This window comes from Martes martes, assembly GCF_963455335.1.
Source record: "Martes martes genome assembly, chromosome: 9".
Lineage (NCBI taxonomy): Eukaryota > Metazoa > Chordata > Mammalia > Carnivora > Mustelidae > Martes > Martes martes.
Window position 1 is genome coordinate 72,554,321 of NC_137896.1, and position 20,457 is coordinate 72,574,777.

The 20,457-nt window shown below is 37.2% G+C and overlaps 2 protein-coding genes across 6 annotated transcripts in view; one reads left to right on the forward strand and one right to left on the reverse strand.

Moving 5' to 3' along the window:
• Positions 1-20,457, reverse strand: part of ASB3 (ankyrin repeat and SOCS box containing 3) — a 108,824-nt gene that overhangs the window by 77,087 nt on the left and 11,280 nt on the right. For 2 of the 4 annotated variants that reach the window (XM_080813004.1, XM_080813003.1), the window contains exons 1-2: positions 6,807-7,172; positions 3,431-3,639 (exon numbers count right to left, since the gene is read on the reverse strand). In XM_080813004.1, coding sequence (XP_080669130.1) covers positions 3,431-3,626 — 196 coding nt within the window. In that variant the 5' untranslated portion in view covers positions 3,627-3,639; positions 6,807-7,172. Of the gene's footprint in view, positions 1-3,430; positions 3,640-6,806; positions 7,173-20,457 lie in introns of those variants that run through there. The other 2 variants (XM_080813002.1, XM_080813005.1) reach the window with 1 other exon arrangement.
• Positions 7,458-17,178, forward strand: CHAC2 (ChaC glutathione specific gamma-glutamylcyclotransferase 2). Of its 2 annotated transcripts, XM_080813009.1 has the most exons (3): positions 7,458-7,681; positions 14,363-14,398; positions 16,162-17,178. In XM_080813009.1, exons 1-3 carry the CDS (start codon positions 7,547-7,549, stop codon positions 16,543-16,545), a joined length of 555 nt encoding a protein of 184 aa, XP_080669135.1. In that variant the 5' UTR covers positions 7,458-7,546; the 3' UTR covers positions 16,546-17,178. The 2 variants fall into 2 exon arrangements, with proteins under 2 accessions (XP_080669135.1, XP_080669136.1); XM_080813010.1 differs by lacking the exon at positions 14,363-14,398 and having other exon boundaries at positions 7,459-7,681; positions 16,162-17,172.

A 20,457-nucleotide genomic window follows, 5' to 3' on the forward strand; every position in this document is an offset into this window, starting at 1 on the left:
TGGACTTTAGTTAATTTACAAAGGGGGGGATGAACCATAAGAACTTATAAAACATTTTTTTTAAGATTTTATTTATTTGACAGAGAAATCACAAGTGAGCAGAGAGAGAGGAGGAAACAGGCTCCCTGCTGAGCAGAGAGCCCCATGCGGGGCTCGATCCCAGGACCCTGAGATCATGACCTGAGCTGAAGGCAGAGGCTTAACCCACTGAGCCACCCAGGCGCCCCGCACATATAAAACATTTTTTAAAGTGACCAATAGGCTATACAGCCTTTCTGCCTCATTCCAGTTTTTTCCTAGTTAATCAATAATCAGATCTGACAGAATTTTGGGCACTAGTTCCAACGACAAAGAACAACCAAGCTCACAGAAGACTGAGACCAAAAATGTCACCACCTCCTAAAACAAGTCCTATAGCTGCTTCCTGTTCTCTACACACCCTACTTCCTAATCCTGGTATACAAACTACAGGTGAATCAGATTTAACCAAAGTTTATTTCATAACAGTGAACTCTTAATAAAAATACAGTGAGAAAGGGCGCTTGGGTGGCTCAGTGGGTTAAGGCCTCTGCCTTAGGCTCAGGTCATGATCCCAGGGTCCTGGGTTCCAGCCCCGCATCGGGCTCTCTGCTCAGCAGGGAGCCTGCTTCCCTTCCTCTCTCTGTCTACTTGTAATCTCTGTCTGTCAAATAAATAAATAAAATCTTTAAAAAAAAAACAGTGAGAATATTTTATTTGACCATTTATATCAACTATTCACGATAGTTAACTATATGTGGGTATCTTATCCTCCTAAAACATCAAGCATAAAAAAAGAATAATCATTAAAAATGAAAGTGACTCTTAAAATTTCTAACAGAAAACAAAGATGACTTGGGGCGCCTGGGTGGCTCAGTGGATTAAGCCGCTGCCTTCGGCTCAGGTCATGATCTCAGGGTCCTGGGATCGAGCCCCGCATCGGGCTCTCTGCTCAGCGGGGAGCCTGCTTCCCCTTCTCTCTCTGCCTGCCTCTCTGCCTACTTGTGATCTCTCTGTCTGTCAAATAAATAAATAAAATCTTTAAAAAAAAAAAAAAAAAAAAAAAAAAAAAAAAAAAAGAAAACAAAGATGACTTGAACAACCAATTCAAACACATTTAGTCAAAAGCATGCCTAAGTTTATTCTGCGGCTATAGAAAAACTGTAACATAAACAATACTACGCTGGTGTGGGGAGAAAAAACATTGTGATTGACCTTTTTGACTAGAAAAGAGTATTTAAATTCATGTCTTTATTTATCACTAGTCTGGGAACTCAAACTATAGAATTAACTTCAAATTCTGAAAACACATATCAAGTTTTCAAAATTTGAGGCATAAAGTCCATTTTTCTACTACCTCTTAAGAGTCAACTATAACAGGGGCGCCTGGGTGGCTCAGTGGGTTAAAGCCGCTGCCTTCGGCTCAGGTCATGATCCCAGGGTCCTGGGATCGAGCCCCGTATCGGGCTCTCTGCTCAGCAGGGAGCCTGCTTCCTCCCTTCTCTCTCTGCCTGCCTCTCTGCCTACTTGTGATCTGTCTGTTAAATAAATAAAAAATCTTTAAAAAAAAAAAAAAAAAAAAAAAAAAAAAGAGTCAACTATAACAGACTCTAGAACATGGGCCTAGCAGTCATAATGAACCTCCTGTATTATGACTGGGGGAATTTAGCCTTGCCATCCCTCATTCCTTAAAACAAAACAAATAAAAAATCAATGCCCCCCAAAATGGAAGAATTATTTTCTTTCCCACCCATGAAGCCATGAGTCAGTAATCCTTTTTTTTTTTTTTTTTAGATTTTATTTATTTATTTGACAGAGAGAGCTCACAAGTAGGCAGAGAGGCAGGCAGAGAGAGAGGAGGGAGCAGGCCCCCCGCCGAGCAGAGAGCCCGATGTGGGGTTCAATCCCAGGACCCCGGGACCATGACCCGAGCTGAAGGCAGAGGCTTTAACCCACTGAGCCACCCAGGTGTCCCATGAGTTAGTAATTCTAATGAAATATGGCACCAGAAGTCTAAATTTTGAGTACACAGGGAAGAATCAGAATTCCCATGATCGAAGAAATGTAAATGGTTCACTGACTGTTACAACAGAGTGTTACATTCAATCTCAGTTAAATTACCTAGATGCTAAAAATGTTTACTTTGATTAAAGGTTGGAAGCATGCTATAGTGAAAAAAAGTGGGCTTTAGAAAAAGAGAGAAATGGGTTCTAGTTTATTACATAATCTTTGGACAAGTCAACTTCTCTGAGTCTTGGTACATATTAAACAATGTAAATCAAGTACCTAGTACAAGGACTGTTAAAAAGCAATGCTCACTCACCATTATCCCCATCACCCCCACCCACCATCTCCTGTCACAATCTCATTTAGTCTCTTTTACTGAGTCCTTTTCTCAGTAGTGAGCTGACAAATATACCACTGGCTCTCAGAAATGGGGAAAAAAGCTCAAATTTACAGCTTTGGTTTATAGTACAGGTTGACTTCTGCCATGTAAATATTCCCACTTGACTGATCTCAGGTTACAAGCATGAAGTCAACTGAAGACAGAATTGGAAAGAGATGCACAATAGCACATGGCTACTCTCTGTCCCATTACCCTTCTATTCTCCCCACAATACTTTTACATTTTGAAATTATCTTGTTTAAATGTTTAGGTATTGTCTGTCTCCCCTGATAGGAATTAAAGCACCATAAAGGCAGGGACCTTGTCTATCCTATTCTCTAATGTGACCTCAGATTGGGGAAAAAAAAAAAAAAGTAATTGGAAGGAGTCCTGAAATTAACAAAACTGAAAAGTATTTAAAAAAAAAAAAAAAGACTAATTCAACCAAAGCATGCACACCCTCAATTCCAGTAACATTGTTCCTTCTGTTTGGAAAAGGAAGGAATAAACATGACTAGTAACAACCAAATGCTTAATTAAAAGAGCTCAGAGTGGGGCGCCTGGGTGGTTCAGTGGGTTAAAGCCTCTGCCTTCAGCTCAGGTCATGATCTTAGGGTCCTGGGATCAAGCCCCGCATTGAGCCCCACATCGAGCCCTGCATTGGGCTCTCTGCCCGGCAGGGAGCCTGCTTCCTCCTCTCTCTCTCTCTGCCTACTTGTGATCTCTGTCAAATAAATAAATAAAAATCTTAAAAAGAAAAAAAAAAAAAAGAGCTCAGACAGTAAAAATGGGCCAGGCACAGCAAGTTACGTATCAAGGACAACATTTATAGATATCCAGCTGAAACACCATACTTATATAACCCAAGGCAGGCAATCTTACCATTCTTAATAATGCATAGGCAGTTCTTTTATGGTCAAAGAAAAAGAAAACAAACACTACCGTTAATAAATCATATATTACCATTTTTTTGTTTTATTAATCCAGCTTGTAGGCCCAGCCTCCCATACCCTGAATTTACTTTACCTGCATGAATTAACATCCGTAAACATTCTACAGAGTTGTGATAAGCTGCTTCATGAATTGGCATCCATCCCCTGTTATCAGCAACATCAACGCTACGTCCCTTTTTGAGCAGTTTTCTTAAGACTTTAACATTGCCTTCCCTGGCAGCAAGTCCAACGGTGGAGCATGTGTCAGAGTAAGCCTCTGTAAAATCCATTCTTTTGACCAGTCTACAAAACAAGGCAGAAAGAAGACACTATAGACAATAAAACAACACTGCACTCCTAGAGATTAGCAGATCGAAGCAGGCCTGTCCTGAATCTGTCACAAGACTGCTGCGGAAAATCCTGAGGTGGAGAAAGCAACCTGTCAAGACACAGCCTCTTCTAGAGCCTAAACCATGAAGTGTCTCTGGGGAATTGGGATTCCTTGGAATGCTCTTATTAAAGATATCTAGAGAGTTTCAAGTGTTCTATCATTCCACTTTGGGGAATGTCTGAGCAGCTCCTTCCTGCAAGCTTCTGCTGCTGTTCATATCCACCAAAGTGCCTTCACTGGAACTCTGTAGATGAAGGAGCTAAACACCTGCAGTTAATCCCAAATGTGTACTCTATTACATAGAAACGGCCATTTAACTAACAGCAATGCTCAGCCTCAAGAATTAATTTGCAGTCCTCTCCAGGAAAAAGCTAGACCCAAAAAAGCTAGAAAAGGAATGAATAAAAGGGAAAAACAAAGATAAGGAAAAATTGTAGTTTTTCTTCTGGTTCTTTCCAAAAGAGGCTAACATTCATGTTCTCTTTCCTTGATGAAACAGTCCCACTGATGGAATATATTGAATATACTGAAATGAACAAGAGCATCATAAAAAGATGAGTCTAGCTTTCCTATACCAGCCTAGAAAGTTCTTGACAGCATTAGTGCCTCTTCCTCATCATCTTCCTCTAAAGTTCATTCTATGTTCCCCCAGTATAGCTCTCAGTATATGATTCTCACAAAGACAGTTTCCTGTTAATTATACTAGGATGCTAAGGTTCAGGATTCTCAGGGGAAGAGTTACCTCCCAAGGGGCAATCCCTCACAGTAGCACTCCTAGCCCAGCCTTCCTGATTTTTTCTAATGATTTTGGAGGTGGTTCAGGAAATGCCAACATGTCTAGTCTAATACAGGTGAAAACTTTCTAGAACCAAATTCTAAATACTTTTTCCAGAAAACGAATGTTTAAAAGAAGTTAAGGGGTGCCTGGGTGGCTCAGTCGGTTGGACGTCTGCCTTTGGCTCACATGATGATCCCAGGAATCATGGGTCCCGGTATCAAGCCCCAAGTCAGGCTCCCTGCTCCGTGGGGAGCCTGCTTCTCCCTGTCCCTCTGCTACCCCTCCCCCCGCTTGTGTTTGCTCTCTCTTTCTCTGTCAAATAAATAAGTAAAATCTTTAAAAGGAGAGGTTAAAAGAAAGTGCATAGACTTTCCTATAGGAAATTTAAATTTATCCATGGTCACATTTAAATAGAAAGCTGTAACTGCAGAAGTAGATTCTCTAGTGCGCCAAACAGCTAACAGTACACTATGGATAAGTCTGATTGGATCAACCGGTCCCTTACTAGGAAAGTGAATATATTTATTACACATTTAATTATGCAGTTGACGGTTATTTACTGTGCACCAACTAGCCACCAGTGATGTGGTGGATATAAAGATGACACAGACTCAGAGAAATGATAAACACATGTTATTCAAAACAAAAAGAAGAAGTACTCCAAGAAAAGTTCAGGAGTAGTCAAAGAAGGGAGAAACTACTCAAATTTGTGAGGAATGTGAGCTGGCTCCTAAAGTACGGGGAGGATCTGACAATTAGAAAAAGGGGAGAAGGGCATTCCTAGGCAGAAGGAGAAACACAACAAACATATTATGTAAATGAACAAGCAGGATGAATTAGGGCCAGTGAATAAGGGAAACAATTAGTTCACTTTTGAAGGAGGATTAGCTAACAAAGAACAGGAGAAAAAGGAGCTTACAGAGGTAGCTGAATGCCAAACTGTGGAGAACCTTGAATGCTAGGCTACACTTTTGTTGAAAGATGCTAATTCCCAGCTAAAGCCATTATATCCAAGTTTCACAAAAAAGAAAAGACCACACATATAAGGCAAATTTATGGCATATTCATCTAATACAAGAACTGTTTCTATGTAGGAAAAACACAAGCACACACATAAGAATACCCCTCCAAAGACATTAAAAAAGAGCATTCGAGGAAAAACAAGTATGAATCCCTTTCCAAATTTACTGGCTTTTCTCAGAGTTACAAATAATGTTAACGGATCTAGATTAACAGGCAATAACCTGAAAAAAAAAAAAAATCAGAACTGTGTAATATCTTTGAACCTCTTAAGGGAAGGAGAAGCCAAAAGAAATGCACTATCACAGCATAATCACTCCCCTCAACCCTTAATACCAACTAGTTAATACGTATAAACTGTACACAAGATGTCTTTTTAATAAAAGCCTTCACATGCTCTTGACTAAACGAGTACAAGGTCAAACAACCAAATGTGATGTATAAACCTTAAATGGATCCTGGATGGTGAAAAAAGTATCAGAGTATCAGCTACAAAAAGCAACTGTGAGACAATTAAGGAAACTTGAATATGTAATATATATATTTGGTTTTGTTAATTTTCTTAGATGTAATAATGGCATTGTGGTTATTAGGAGAAAGTCCTTATTCTTTAAGTATTTAGCAGTGAAAAGTAACACATGCAACTTACTTCAAATGTTTTAGATTAAAAAGTATATATAGAGAAAAAATAAACTGGCAAAATGTCAGTTATTGGATCCAAGTGGAGAGTATATAAATGATGACTATACTTTTTAAAAATTCTTTCTGCATATTTGAAATTTTTCAAAAAAGTTCAGAGTTGGTAGAAACCAACCATTCCAGGCGATGTGAAACTTTAACTTGGGTAATAAATGAAAGGACATGGTGATTCTTATGCTGTTTGTTTTGTTTTGTTTTTGTAGCAGTTTCCTGCTGATTTCTTAAGAGTTCAAATAATACCCTTTTCGAATCTGGGTGTTCTAAAATTCTTTCATGTAGCTAAAGATTATGAAATAGAAATAAATCCTCAAGAGAGAACAAGAATTTGCTAAAGCTTCTCTTTTTACACTCGGAAACACAGCCGTGTTGGTCCAAGTGAGTTTCCTAAAAAAATATTTTGGAGCAGTAGTTCTAACCAGCAGATCTTAACATTTTTTAGAATCTTGACCTGTTGGAGAAACTCATGAAAGCTATAAAGCTACTGCCCCAGAAGAATGCACACAGACCTCAAATTCTGTATTCAATTTTAAGTTCCACATATCCCTTCTAAAGCCTGTGCATGAGGCAAGAACCTTTGCTTACCCTTTTCTGAGTGAGCAGCTGAGAATACTGAAGATGAATAAGGTCGTTTTGCGCGTAAAATTTAAATGAGTTGAAACAATAGCTCTTTCACAGTCGTAAAAGTTCTGTGGTAAACTTTCTGCTTTATGTGAAAGGAAGACAGGCAGAAGTTTTTTGGTTTCGTTTTGTTTCCGTTTTTTAAGTATAAAGCCAAATACGCCATTCACAGCTTGCGCTCCTCTGGCTGCTGTTAAATTGGCAGAAACCCAGTTTTCAAAGAACAAAATGTCTTCCTATGTGCCAAACGCTGAGCCCGTATATCTCTTCCCGGTATCTAGACTGTGTCGGCAGAGACTACAGGCGAGGCGCTTCTCCTTGTACCCGCTCAAAAGCGGACAGTTCCAACCTCAAGGCACAAATCCCAGGAAAGGATTGTGGGTATTGTAGTCCTCTGCATAGACGCACCAGAAGGTTAGGGTGAGTTGCAGCGACTACGAAAAGAATCCTTTGCTTAGCATACGGAAGGTCCATCCTACTTGATACCTTAAGCAAGAAATAAAATAACGCTGACCGAGTCGGAAGACGATCCTCGAACTACGTGTCCCAGTGTGCTTTGCGCACGCCCCCCCCCCCCAGCAGACAGTGCAGCTACTGCGCCTGCGGCCGCCCAGCCGGTTACTTGCGTCTTCCAGGCTGGTGCCGGCACCGTAGAGACCACAGCTGAGGGTCGACCGCTACCGCAGCGGAGGAACTAGGGAAGAATGTGGGTTTTTGGTTATGGGTCCCTGATCTGGAAGGTGGACTTCCCTTATCAGGACAAGATGCTCGGATACATCACGGGCTACAACAGGCGCTTCTGGCAGGGAAGCACCGACCATCGCGGGGTCCCCGGCAAGGTGAGGCACCAACCAGTACCCCCACCCTTACTGCCCTCGGAGCGTTGCTCCCCAACTCCTGGCCCAGCTTTGCTGGAGCTACACCCCAACGCTTCTGAGGGCTGAGCAAGTGGGTTAGGAATAAAGCTGTTATATCTGTCCCGTCTTCCTCGACCACTTGCCCCCTACCTCTCTCCCAAACCAAGGGCATTCCTTCCGAAGTCACTTGAGATGCGGGTGGTTAGTTTCTTGAGGAAGCAGGAAACGTGGGCACAAGCACACAAGCTCGCACAAGGCTGACGTGCTGGGAGGGGACCCCATCTCTTGGCAACTTCTGCCCAAAAAAAAAAAAAAACAGGCGGGAAGATCAATCTTCGTGGCACCACGGAGTTGAAATACCAAAATCAACTCGCACATTCAACTTTTTAAAGTTAAATTTGTTGGCATTTCTGCATTCTGGCAGACTTTCATTGGTTTCAGTTTAAACGAGCATGTTATTTCTGAGGTTTCTTTGTATCTTTCCAAAGGTTTTATTTTATGACACCTAAGGTCACAGAACAAGTTTCGAAAATTATCTCCGGTTATTAAGGGAGCTAACCTTGATCACTTAGTTTGGTTGTCAGGTACCAGCAAAGTTAAATGAGTACCTGGTTTGTAATTTGAGTAACACAGTACCCATTACTGTATCCAAAATTATTTAATGTTTCTCCATGTTTCTCTTTTGAATTATGAATGTGAAATATAAGTTCTTTGATCCATTTTTTGGTCATACAAAGACATTCATCCCAAAATGTGTCTACGAAGGAGTAGCAGTGAGCTGCTTATGCAAATCAGACTTGTATTGGCTGCAAAACAACCAATCCACAAGGAAAACTAAGTTTTGGGTAACAATTTGGATACCATAAATACGTGTTTTAGTTAATCTCCTAACTTTTGGGAGGGTACAAAATTGTTTACTGTTTATATGTTCTCTAAAGTACTCTGAGAGTTATATGGGCTTGATTATTGTTTTTTAAAAATTTAAAATTTAAATTTTAAAAATTTAAAAATATTGGCCCCAAAACACAATCTGGCTTTAAGGTAGGCAGATAACTTGAAAACAGTGGACTAACTTAAGGCAAATGCATATTAGTAGGACAACAGAACCTTAATGGCAAAAATTTCTTCAAGAATGTTATAAAACGGGTACAGCATGCAGGTCTAGATTTCGTAGTTGTAAACTTGAACCCCACATTGGGTGTAGAGATTACTTAAAAATAAAACCGTTTTTAAAAAAGAGAATGTTACCGAACAATATTTAAGACTTTAAAGAGTTCAGTAAAGTGAAACTTGTTAATAAAATAAAAGTTATAAGTAAAGTAAAATGCCTTCTGAGTTGTCAGATATGAACACTTAAAACTTCTATTCTGAAGAGAAAAGCCTTAACCCAGCCTCCAAATTTTAATGACCAAGAGTTAAATGTTTACAAATATGCTTTTTTTGTTTTGTTTGTTTGTTTTGTTTTGTTTTTAGAGAGAGAAAGAGCCATCTGCTCTGGGGGGTGGGTAAAGGGAGAGCGAGAACCTTGTGCATGCAGGCTATGTGTCCAGAGGCTACATGTCCAGCACAGAGCCCAATGAGGGGCTTGATCTCACCACCCTGAGATGAGGACCTGAGCCGAAATCAAGAATCCTATGCTTAATCAACTGAGCCACCCTAGAGCCCCAGAAATAAGGTCTTAATAGCATATTTTACTACTCTAGGGGTTTTTTTTTTTTAGATTTTTATTTATTTATTTATTTGAGAGATAGAGTGAGTGAGAGCATGAACAGGGGTCAGAGGGAAAGGGAGAAGCAGACTCGATGTGGGGCTTGATTCCAAGACCCTGGGATCAGGACCTGAGCAGAAGGCAGATGCTGAGCCACCTAGGTGCCCTACTACTCTAGTTTCAATCCAACTGTATGATGCATTTGTTATATAGCACATGGAGATATGTACATTGTCGAAATAGAAAAATAAGTTGTCGTCAATGCCACAGCTCACGATTCTTTAAAAGAATAAAGGAGGTATAAAAGCCAGTATTATTTTTTAACTTAAATTTACTAAAATATAGGGCAGGTAAGTTAGGGGACAGGGAGACTGCAATAGCTAATAGTTATACATCTACTTTTTCTTTTTTTTTAGATTTTATTTATTTGACAGACAGAGATCACAAATAGGCAGAGAGGCAGGCAGAGAGAGAGAGGAGGAAGCAGGCTCCCTGCGGAGCAGAGAGCCCGATGTGGGACTCGATCCCAGGACCCTGGGATCATGACCTGAGCCAAAGGCAGAGGCTTTAACCCACTGAGCCACCCAGGCGCCCCTATACATCTACTTTTATTTAAAGGATCCAACATAGCAAATTAAAGGAAAGTCTAAGTTACAGACATTTTCTAAGTATACTGTTCTGTTAAAAAAAAAAAATAAAGCTGGAAACTACATTATTATTTTACTTAACATTTTTTATTATAGTGGATCACCAGCTTTATATAAATCTTAACTGTTAAGAATACAAAAGGCTGCAGAGATATCCAGCAAATTAGAAGAATGACATGGATGTTTTATAGAACTATGTTTCTTATAGCAACATATGCTCCTAGTAAGTTAGTCATCAGTACACATGAAATGTGTACATGAATATCACATGAAATGTGATATTATTAAACAAATGTTAGGCTCATTTCCACACACTGCAATGTGACATTTGTGGGAAAAATACCAAACCTACTTGGTTTATTCAATCATACTTTCTTTTTAGCATATTAAACTTTAATTTCTTCCTAAGTTTTATTAAGCATCTCATTTATATATAACAAAACTCGTAGCATCTCACCAAATTAAGGATTTATTTAAATGTGAACATTTTTTCACAGCAGAGAGAATATACTTCAATTTCAAAAAGAGGAAACATTTTAACACAAGAGATAATCATGAACATTTACTTAATCTCTGTTCTAGGTCTAGATCAGAAAAATTACTCATTACTCAAAGCACCCATAATGCCCCATATTTCATGATAACTTCCAATCCTATTCAGCTTCAAAAACCCCTTCTTTAGTTTCAATCCCCCCAAAAAGCATTCATGTGATTTACAAATATATACTGTTTCTCAATAGCATGTTTATTTTAGGGACAAAAAGTTTAAGTTTTAGAAAATATTTCCAAGGGGTGCCTGGGTTGGTTGAGTACCCAACTCTTGATTTCAGCTCAGGTCGTTCCTAAGGGTGGTGAGATCAGCGCAGCCAGCTCCCTGCTCAGTGGGGAGTCTGCTTGAGATGCTCTCCCTCTCCCTCTGCCCCTCCCCCCACTCGCATGCTCTCTCTAAAATAAATCAATCTTTATTTTTTTTGAATATTTTATTTATTTATTTGACAGAGAGAGAGAGAGATCACAAGTAAGCAGAGAGGCAGGCAGGGAGAGGGGGAAGCAGGCTCCCTGCTGAGCAGAGAGCTGGATGTGGGGCTCAATACCAGGAGCCTGAGATAATGACCTAAGCCGAAGGCAGAGGCTTAACCAACACTGAGACACCCACGTACCCCAATAAATCAATCTTTAAAAAAGAAAATATTTCAAAAAAAAAAAGAAAATATTTCCAAGTAAATTTTATCAGTAATGCCAAAAGTCCATGTCTGTATCATCTATAAGCAATCACAGGGAGTCCATTTATTTCCCCTTAAAATGATTCCTTGTTTTCTGTTTCAAATATGCCACCACCTAAAGTCCAGGACTTTTCTACCACTCCTCCCTCTTTCAACAGTTACTACTGAGTGCTTACATATACAAGTAGGAGATGCCTATGCAAACAGCAATACCTGACAAGTGCTACAGGGAAGTGATGTATAAAAGGAGAAATGAGAGTTTAGGAGAAGGAGCTGCTACAGAGTTTCCTGGGGAGTCAGCCAAGCCTTTATGGATGGAAGGGCAGGAGGATATTCCAGAGATATAAAAGAGCATTCCACACTGAGTACTGGTATATACAAACATATGAATGTTTGTAAAAGTTACAAATAAATCAGTACAGCTTGAGAGGGAAAGTGGTAAGAAATGAGGTGTGTAGTTAAGTTATGCTGAGGAATTTTTATTTTATCCTGTAGAATATTATAACCCTGAAAAATTCAGAGCACAGGAGTGAGTGGCCCAATTTTTGCACTAGAAAGTTATTCCAGGGTCAAGAAGAGAACAAACTATAGGTAAACAAAATATAGGCAGGCAGTGAGGTCCCTAAGGAAGCCACTGAAGGATGCAGAGGAACCAGATACAGAAGAATCAAAAGACAGAGCTACTAAGAATTGATGACTGGGCTGGATATAAGGGGAGACAAGGAAAACAGGAGTACAGAACTTGTCACCTGGACCTCTAACATTTCTTACTCAAGAGTCTACTTCCATCCCACTCTAACTTGCATACTATACACTTTACCACTCAGGTCTTTCCCAAACATTTCTTTTACCATACCAAGTCATCCACTCCTCAAGTACTACAGTAGCTCCTAAATTCCTATTTCTCCCAGATGTCATTGGCTTCTTATTTTCCATTGTCCCCTAACTTCACCTCCATTCCTTGGCTTTTCAAATCTGACTATCCTGTTTCTCCAGTTATCTTTTGGGATCATCTTCTCTATATGTTGGGGTCATCTGCTAAAGTCAGACACTTAAGCTGTGTAGTCAGTCTTGCCTTTAGGTCCACACTTGAGGACCACACTTATGAATTATGCCCTTTCGCCAGAATTTTGTCTTCCTTTCTGACCACCCAAGACTCAGAATTCTTACTGCATTCATACTATACATCTTAGCCCTTAAGTGTTCTCTATTTCACGTGTTAAGTTCATGTTCCAGAATTACAATATAAGCTCTTGAAAGCAAGAATCAAGGTTTTGTTTTCTCTACAACATAGCTAGGGATTCAGCAAATAGCTGCTAATTCACTTTGAAGTTGAAAGTAATACGGTAATACCATCAATATATGTATCCTCATTGTAGCGTTTTCTTAAATAGAAAACAAGTCAAATCTAAATGCCCAATAACACAAAAATATTTAAATTATAATTATAAATTAAAATATAAATATAAATATATATTTATAAATATAATTTATATGTTATATAAATTATATAAATTATTATAAAAATATAAATTATAAATATAATTATAAATATATTTATATATATTTATATATAAATATATTTATAAATATAAATATAAATTATAAATATTTATATTAAATTATAGCTCACTGATAATACAGTATTATGCAATTATTAAAATGTATGAGAAGACTAAAAAGAAAATATAATTAAATAAGAAATATAATCCAAAATCCTATGTTTTCCATGATTACAAATTATCTATACAAATAGACAAAGACTAGAGGAAACAGTAATGAAGATGACACAAATATCTGAATGATTTATGGAGAGTGTGTACCAGAACAGTGGGCAAACAAATGTTAAAACAAAAATGTTAAAATGCTTACAATTCAGCATTCTCAACTAATGATGCTAACATGTCAATAGATACATAGCCTTTGGCACTAGATAGGAAGTGTATTTTAAAAAAAAAGAAAAAAAAGCAAATTCTCAGAGAGCTCCAGACCTACAGGATTAGCAATTCTGGGACTGTGGACTAAGCAATGTGTTTATCAACCCTCCAAGTAATTTTGATCTACACTGAAGTTTGAGAACTACTTCCCTATTAGAGGAAAGCACTCTGGAAGAGCATGTTTGTTCCCTAATAAAACTATAGGATTCTGGGTGCCTGGGTGGCTCAGTTGTTAAGCGTCTGTCTTTAGCTGAGTTCATGATCCCAGGGCCCTGGGATGGAGCCCCGCATAGGGCTCCCTGCTCAGCCAGAGGCCTGCTTCTCCCTCTCCCACTCCCCCTGCTTGTGTTGCCTCTCTCTCTGTGTCTCTTCCTGTCAAATAAATAAAATCTTAAAAGAAAACAAAACTATGAGCCTGGGTGGCTCAGAAGGCCTCTGCATTCTGCTCAGGTCATGATCTCAGGGTCCTGGGATTGAGCCCCACATCGGGGGCTCTCTGCTCAGCAGGGAGCCTGCTTCCTCCCTCTCTCTGCCTGCCTCTCTGCCTACTTGTGATCTCTGTCTGTCAAATAAATAAATAAAATCTTAAAAAAAAAAAAAAAAAGAATCTGACCAGAATTTTTATTTATAATTGCTTCTTCCCTTACCTTTATTTTAGATGAGACTTAGTCACAGGTGTGTATTTTAATATATCAATTTTATTTATTTATTTATTTATTTATTTTTTAAAGATTTTATTTATTTATTTGACAGAGAGCACAAGTAGACAGAGAGGTGGGGTGGGGGGGAGAAGCAGGCTCCCCGCTGAGCAGAGAGACCGATGTGGGGTTCGATCCCTGGGACCCCGACCTGAGCCAAAGGCAGAGGCTTAACCCACTGAGCCACCCAGGCGCCCCTAATATATCAATTTTAAATGAACATAATATACACAAATTGAAGGGAATCTTTTAGAAAACGTAAGGTATATTATTTTCTTAGTAGGCCACTTGAACATTTATCATAAAAAATAAGTGCTAAGAAAGTGTTTAGTATGAACAAATGAAATTAAAATATTCCATGTCAACAATAAATTGCTAATGCTTGGTTAGTTGAAAAACTGATTCAGAAAAAAAATTTTTTTTTTTTTTTTTTTACTTTTTTTAAAACAGCCTGGAAGAGTTGTGACTCTTGTTGAAGATCCTGGGGTATGGTATAATTATTCTTTTTTGTATAGCCTTTAATCATATAAAATGTTACGATGTTTCTCAGTTTAAAATAATCAGTGAAATTTTATTAACAGCCATCACAGACAGTTTGAACACTAGGTCTAGAATTCCTCTCTGTATTTGTTGTGTTTCTTTTCAACTGTTGGGAAAAGTTGGAATGCAGACTACAAGTAGACAACAAAATAAAACCAAATGGCATATAATCTCATTTTCTTTTCTTTTTTTTAAATTTTCTTATTCAGTTTATTGATTAAGAATTGATGGAGCAAAAAAAAAAAAAAAAAAAAAAAAAAAAAAAAGAATTGATGGAGCCAGCCCTCAGACAGCCAGACTGCTACTAAAAATCAAATGGAACCCTTAAAACTCATCACATTTGCTAGGAGTCTACCATTCTCAGCAAAAATCCCAGTCAGGAATTATCACTTTCTTTATGGCCTAATTTTACTAATAGCAAATAGGTTTTTAAAGAGATTTGGAGCACTAGAAAACATAATTACCTGATAGTTCTCTGTTTCTTAAATATTTTCAATCATTTCATAGATGTCTAGATACAAACTTTTATATTTTGAAGTTAAGAATTTAACTTTGGAAAGAACTTTGATGTACAAAAAATAAGCAACTATCAACAGCTGATGAATAGGTGAAATAGTGAAATGAAATACTTTCATAATTTGCATTAAGAAAAGCATATATAAAAATGGCTTCAGGGTGCCTGGCTAGCCCCATTGGTATAGCATTTGATTCTTGATCTCAAGGTCCTGAGTTCAAGCCCCATATTGGGAATAGAGCCTACTTAATTAAAAAAAAAAAAGCTTCAAACTGGTAACAGTTACTCTTAATTAAAATTAATATACAGCACTTCGTTTCTATAGAATGTTAAATTAACTCAAGAAGATACTTAGCAACCTAAAGTTTAGTTTTGAAAGTTAATAGTTAAAGATTGTGAATAAACTAGAAAATCTATACTACGAACTGTGAATCCTGCTTATAGCACAGATATTGTATTAACACACACACACAAAACCTTTGCAGCCAAAGTACATTATTTTTACCAATACTGTGTGGACAAACTAAACAATGAAGGTAATTAGCATTTTAAAAATCTTCATTTGGAATAATTTCCTTGTACACTAGGTTATTTATCATTGTTTAAGTTTTAAAAATTATGTCTTTTAACTAGTGAAACTGAAATAAAAAATACCAGGTCTTCATTTGGTCATTAAAAATAGAGTTCTCAGGTTTTAAATCCATAAACATTTCACTAACCGTATAGGGCAGTAGTTTCCAAACTGCTTCATGGAGTGTTGTAGCCACTCTGAAGCCTACCAAAAGTGGATATAATGCTGGGTGCTGGCTGAGAGGGCTTTGATACCCCCAACCTGCTTTAGCTAGAGCTCAGCATCACTTATTTTTTTATGTAATAGGTGTTCCCTTGTTTGCAGAAAGTATTCTGTGTTTTAAAAGCTCTGAAAGAAAGTAATCAACTACTTAAGGCCATAGCAAATTCATTTTATTTGTTCATTTTTTCATTGCAGAAACTTTCAAATATCCTTTGTAAATTACTCCATTCAGAATACTAAATGGCATCCTCTTTTGTTGAGCTTGTACCTCTAGGTGCACTTTAAGTAATGCAAAACTACATTGACTTCTAAGAATATATAAGACACTTTCTGAGAGCACAATGTATCTTCAGCTAAGTTAGCCCTATAAATACTAAATATTATATTTTCATTTCTCAACAGGGTTGTGTTTGGGGTGTTGCTTATAGACTGCCAGTAGGAAAGGAAGAAGAAGTAAAAGCATACCTTGACTTCAGAGAGAAAGGAGGCTACAGGACCACAACAGTCATTTTTTATCCAAAAGATCCCACAACAAAACCATTCACTGTGTTGCTATATATTGGAACATGTGATAATCCTAATTATCTTGGTCCTGCTCCACTAGAAGACATTGCTGAACAAATTTTTAATGCAGCTGGTCCAAGTGGAAGAAACACAGAATATCTTTTTGAACTTGCAAATTCAATGAGGAACCTTGTGCCAGAAGATGCAGATGAGCATCTTTTCTCCTTGGAAAAATTAGTAAAGGAACGTTTAGAAGGAGAACAGAACCTCAATTGCTTATAAAGACCTAATCAATCACTGACTTTTCCAAACAAGCAGCGCTTTTAGTCTTCAGAGAAAAGCTATAGCTTCACGTACACTGGCAATATGATTTGGAAACCTGTTTACTTGAAGGTCTTATTTATTTTTAATGTTGTAGTCAAGATATGATCGAAATGTGTAGTTTAATTTCATATATCCTGAAACACATAAATATTTAAAATACTGGGATATGGTTAAAGAAAAAATTCAAGTTGTAATATAATGGTTTCCTAACTATATGATATTGAACACTTGCTCATAAGAAGTGAATTCTTTAGAAAAATACAGTGAAGGACTCAGTTCAGAGCTTATTTTTATCACAGTAAAAGAAAATTCTGTTGTTTCCTATCACAATACTATTTTGAAGTTGTACAGAATTAAACCAAAGTCCAGTAAATATAATAAGGTAATACCTTCAATATATTCCTATACAATAATTGTGTAACCATGGTTTAAAATACACAAGCTTAAAATAATGTGTAATTAGAAATATATGGTAATTAGACAAATTTCAGCCTTCATTGTGAATTTCCTTGTTCAGGTATTAAATAAGACCCTTTCCAATGTAAGTCAAAAAGATTGGCATTTTTAATATAAAAATTTCCTTGGAATTATAATGTTCTCTACCTCTCCTTTTTTTAATAAATGCATTTTACTACATGGGAAAAAATTCATCCAGCTAAAAAGGCACAAATTACATTATACAAATTGTGTCCACTAACAATGCAGCATGTCATCCAGTCACTTTGTATGAGTCTTATACTGAAACTTAAAAAAAAGAGATGACAATCCTGGTATTATAAATTAATAGAAACATACATATGATGAAAGTCTGGTGTTTGAAATGACCTTTAGAATTGTAGTTTTTTAAAGAAGTGGCATTACCTGATCATTTGCTACATTTTTTTTTCCTTCTGTCTTGTCAGCAAAACAAAGGTATCCACTTATGAGTGCTGCTGATGCTACTCAAATAGGAAAGTTACATGTGTATTATTAACTCATGTAAAATTGATCTTGACTCTAATCAAGATAATTTCTGATTAGAGTTCCTTCTTCCTCAATAAGATAGCCTCTAAAATCTTTTAACATAAAAAGAATTTCAGTATCACATTAAATTTATTATGAAACTTAATAAAAACTCTTCAAATCCCAGCTTAACTAATAATACAGAAAATTTTTACATTAAACAAAGTTGTCCTACACAGTAGGAAAAGTAGTCCTTTCCATGTTTTTCTTCTTTATTAACACCTAACTTGGTAACTTACTCAGCTACGTAACTATTTTATTTTATTTTTTTAAAAGATTTTATTTATTTGTCAGGGAGACAAATTGCTCCCTGACGAGCAAGGAGCCTGATGTGGATGCAGGACTCAATCCCAAGACCCCGGGATCATGACCCCAGCTGAAGGCAGTGGCCCAACCCACTGAGCCACCCAGGCATCCCTACCTAACTATTTTAAATAATTTCCCAACATTTTCAGTATTAGTCATACAGAAGGCATTTCACTTGTCCTATAAAACAAGAAAAGTAGCTAGCATTCATTAATGAGTATCTCATAACAATATGCTAGGCATTTTACATATGGAAGCATTTTCTGGGTAACTCCCTGAGCTTATTTCCATAGTACCTTGCACAGTTACACACATATGTTAAGTAGCAGAAATCCAGGTCTTTCTCACTCTAAAACACAAGATCTTTCTACAATATATTTAAAAACCCACCTGAACCTCACCATCTTCACTATCCACCATCTTTTTTTTCAGGAGGTAAACAAAATTAACTTTTGCATAAGGAAATAGTATGTAGCTTGCTACACAAAGATGTTAGAGTTAATTTTGATAGATGTATATTGATTCCCACAAATATAATGAGCCAATCCAAGATTCACATTTTATAGCTCAGAATCATGTAGGTGAATTCAGAAATAGAGCCTTTCATTTTACAAACAAACCTAAGTCCAAAGGAGTTTGGAATTCCCCAAAGTGATTCTTTTATCATTTAATATATAATCGCTACAAAATATAAAAGGCAAGAGATAACTCTGGGATCCCCATTTATGTCTTTCTAGGCTTTCAGTTACAATTAGACTAGAAAAATGTGACATATCACATATGGTGTACCATAAACATTTATATGGAAGCCATATTCCAAAGCCCAGAAACAGGGATATTCACTGGGATGGGGAAAAACAGGACTAAAATGGAAAAGTTAAATAGTACTTTATTAGAGAGAAGCTAGGGTTTGAAGCCTCCCAGCTAAAAGGAATCATAACAGATACCAAGTTACCTAGATGCTGTCAGCAAAACTCTCTCTACAGTCCTTGGATCTCACTTTGAAAGTATCTTTTCTCATTCTTCCCTAATCACACACATAAAACTCAAGACTCATTCCTCAGAGTGCAACTACTAGTTAAGTTTCAAGTTTCAGGAATTCAGAGAAAGTATGAGTGTAAACCCTGCACTGAGAAACAAACTTTTTTTTTCCCCTTAAGATTTATTTATTTATTTGACAGACAGAGATCACAAGTAGGCAGAGAGGCAGGCAGAGAGAGGGAGGAAGCAGGCTCCCTGCTGAGCAGAGAGCCCGATGTGGGGCTCAATCCCAGGACCCTGAGATCATGACCTGAGCCTAAGGCAGAGGCTTTAACCCACTGAGCCACCCAGGCGCCCCGAGAAAAGAAACTTTTAATATAGATCTCTAATGAAGTGGGGGTTTTTTTTTAAGTAGGTTTTTACACTCCTACTGCAGGCCACTATTACATTTCCCTTTCCCACTCCCAGGAAAACATAGTCATTTTTTGTTCTACCACAAACATTAAGTACCATCTAGATACAGCCTCCATACATAAAAGGTTTCCAGTTAGAGAAACAAAGGTTTGTGGTGTCAACTCCGAATATCTTAAAGAATGAACGTGACTCATTTCTTTAAGACGGAGTTCAAAAATTTAGCCATTATCTATAGGATATGTATTTCATCTTAAAAAGGATTTTTTTTCATTTTCTATTAGTAAAGTACCTGAAATGTGTATTATTTTACATCTTGAAGGTGCTCGTTTAATTTTAACATATGTAAGGCATTATGGAATACCTGATATAATAATAACTATTACCTAGTATTAGTTTACATTATATATATCCAGAGTACATGTGTTTAGCATCTCTTTGAGATTCGTAATGATTACAATCATGCCTGTAATTTAAGAACCATATTTGGTCCATTATAAATTTTTAAACATTTTATAGTCAACATTTCTTTCCATTATATTAGTTTTCTCTTTTCCATGGATACATAGCTTTTAAATTACAACTTTGGGGGCGCCTGAGTGGCTCAGTGGGTTGAACCTCTGCCTTCGGCTCGGGTCATGATCCCGGGGTCCTGGGATCGAGCCCCGCATCAGGCTCTCTGGCTTCCCACTCTCTCTGCCTGCCTCTCTGCCTACTTGTGATCTCTTTCTGTCAAATGAATAAATAAAAATCTTTAAAAAAAAATTAAAAAAATAAATTATAACTTTGGAATAGTTGTGACTATCGATGCATCATACTCCTATAATTTATCATCCCTGATTCTTTCAAAGTCAGTCAAATGATGGATGCACTTAAAATTCTCTCTCATCACATCATGTTAAAATCTACATACCAAATATTCCAATTATGCTTTTCTCACCAAAGATACTGTGACTATATTTTCTATGTATTTATTCAGCTCTCAACAATCTGTTTTTATGTGTTTCTAAAGCCTTAAAATAAATTCACCCTAAGCATATATTAGAAACTCAAAGATTAGTGGGATGATTTTTTTTTAATCCTGTGGCTACTTTTCAAAGAATTTTAACTTCTCAAGAGACAACTACTAAAATTATTCTTCTGTATGTTAAGATTATATGATGAAAATAA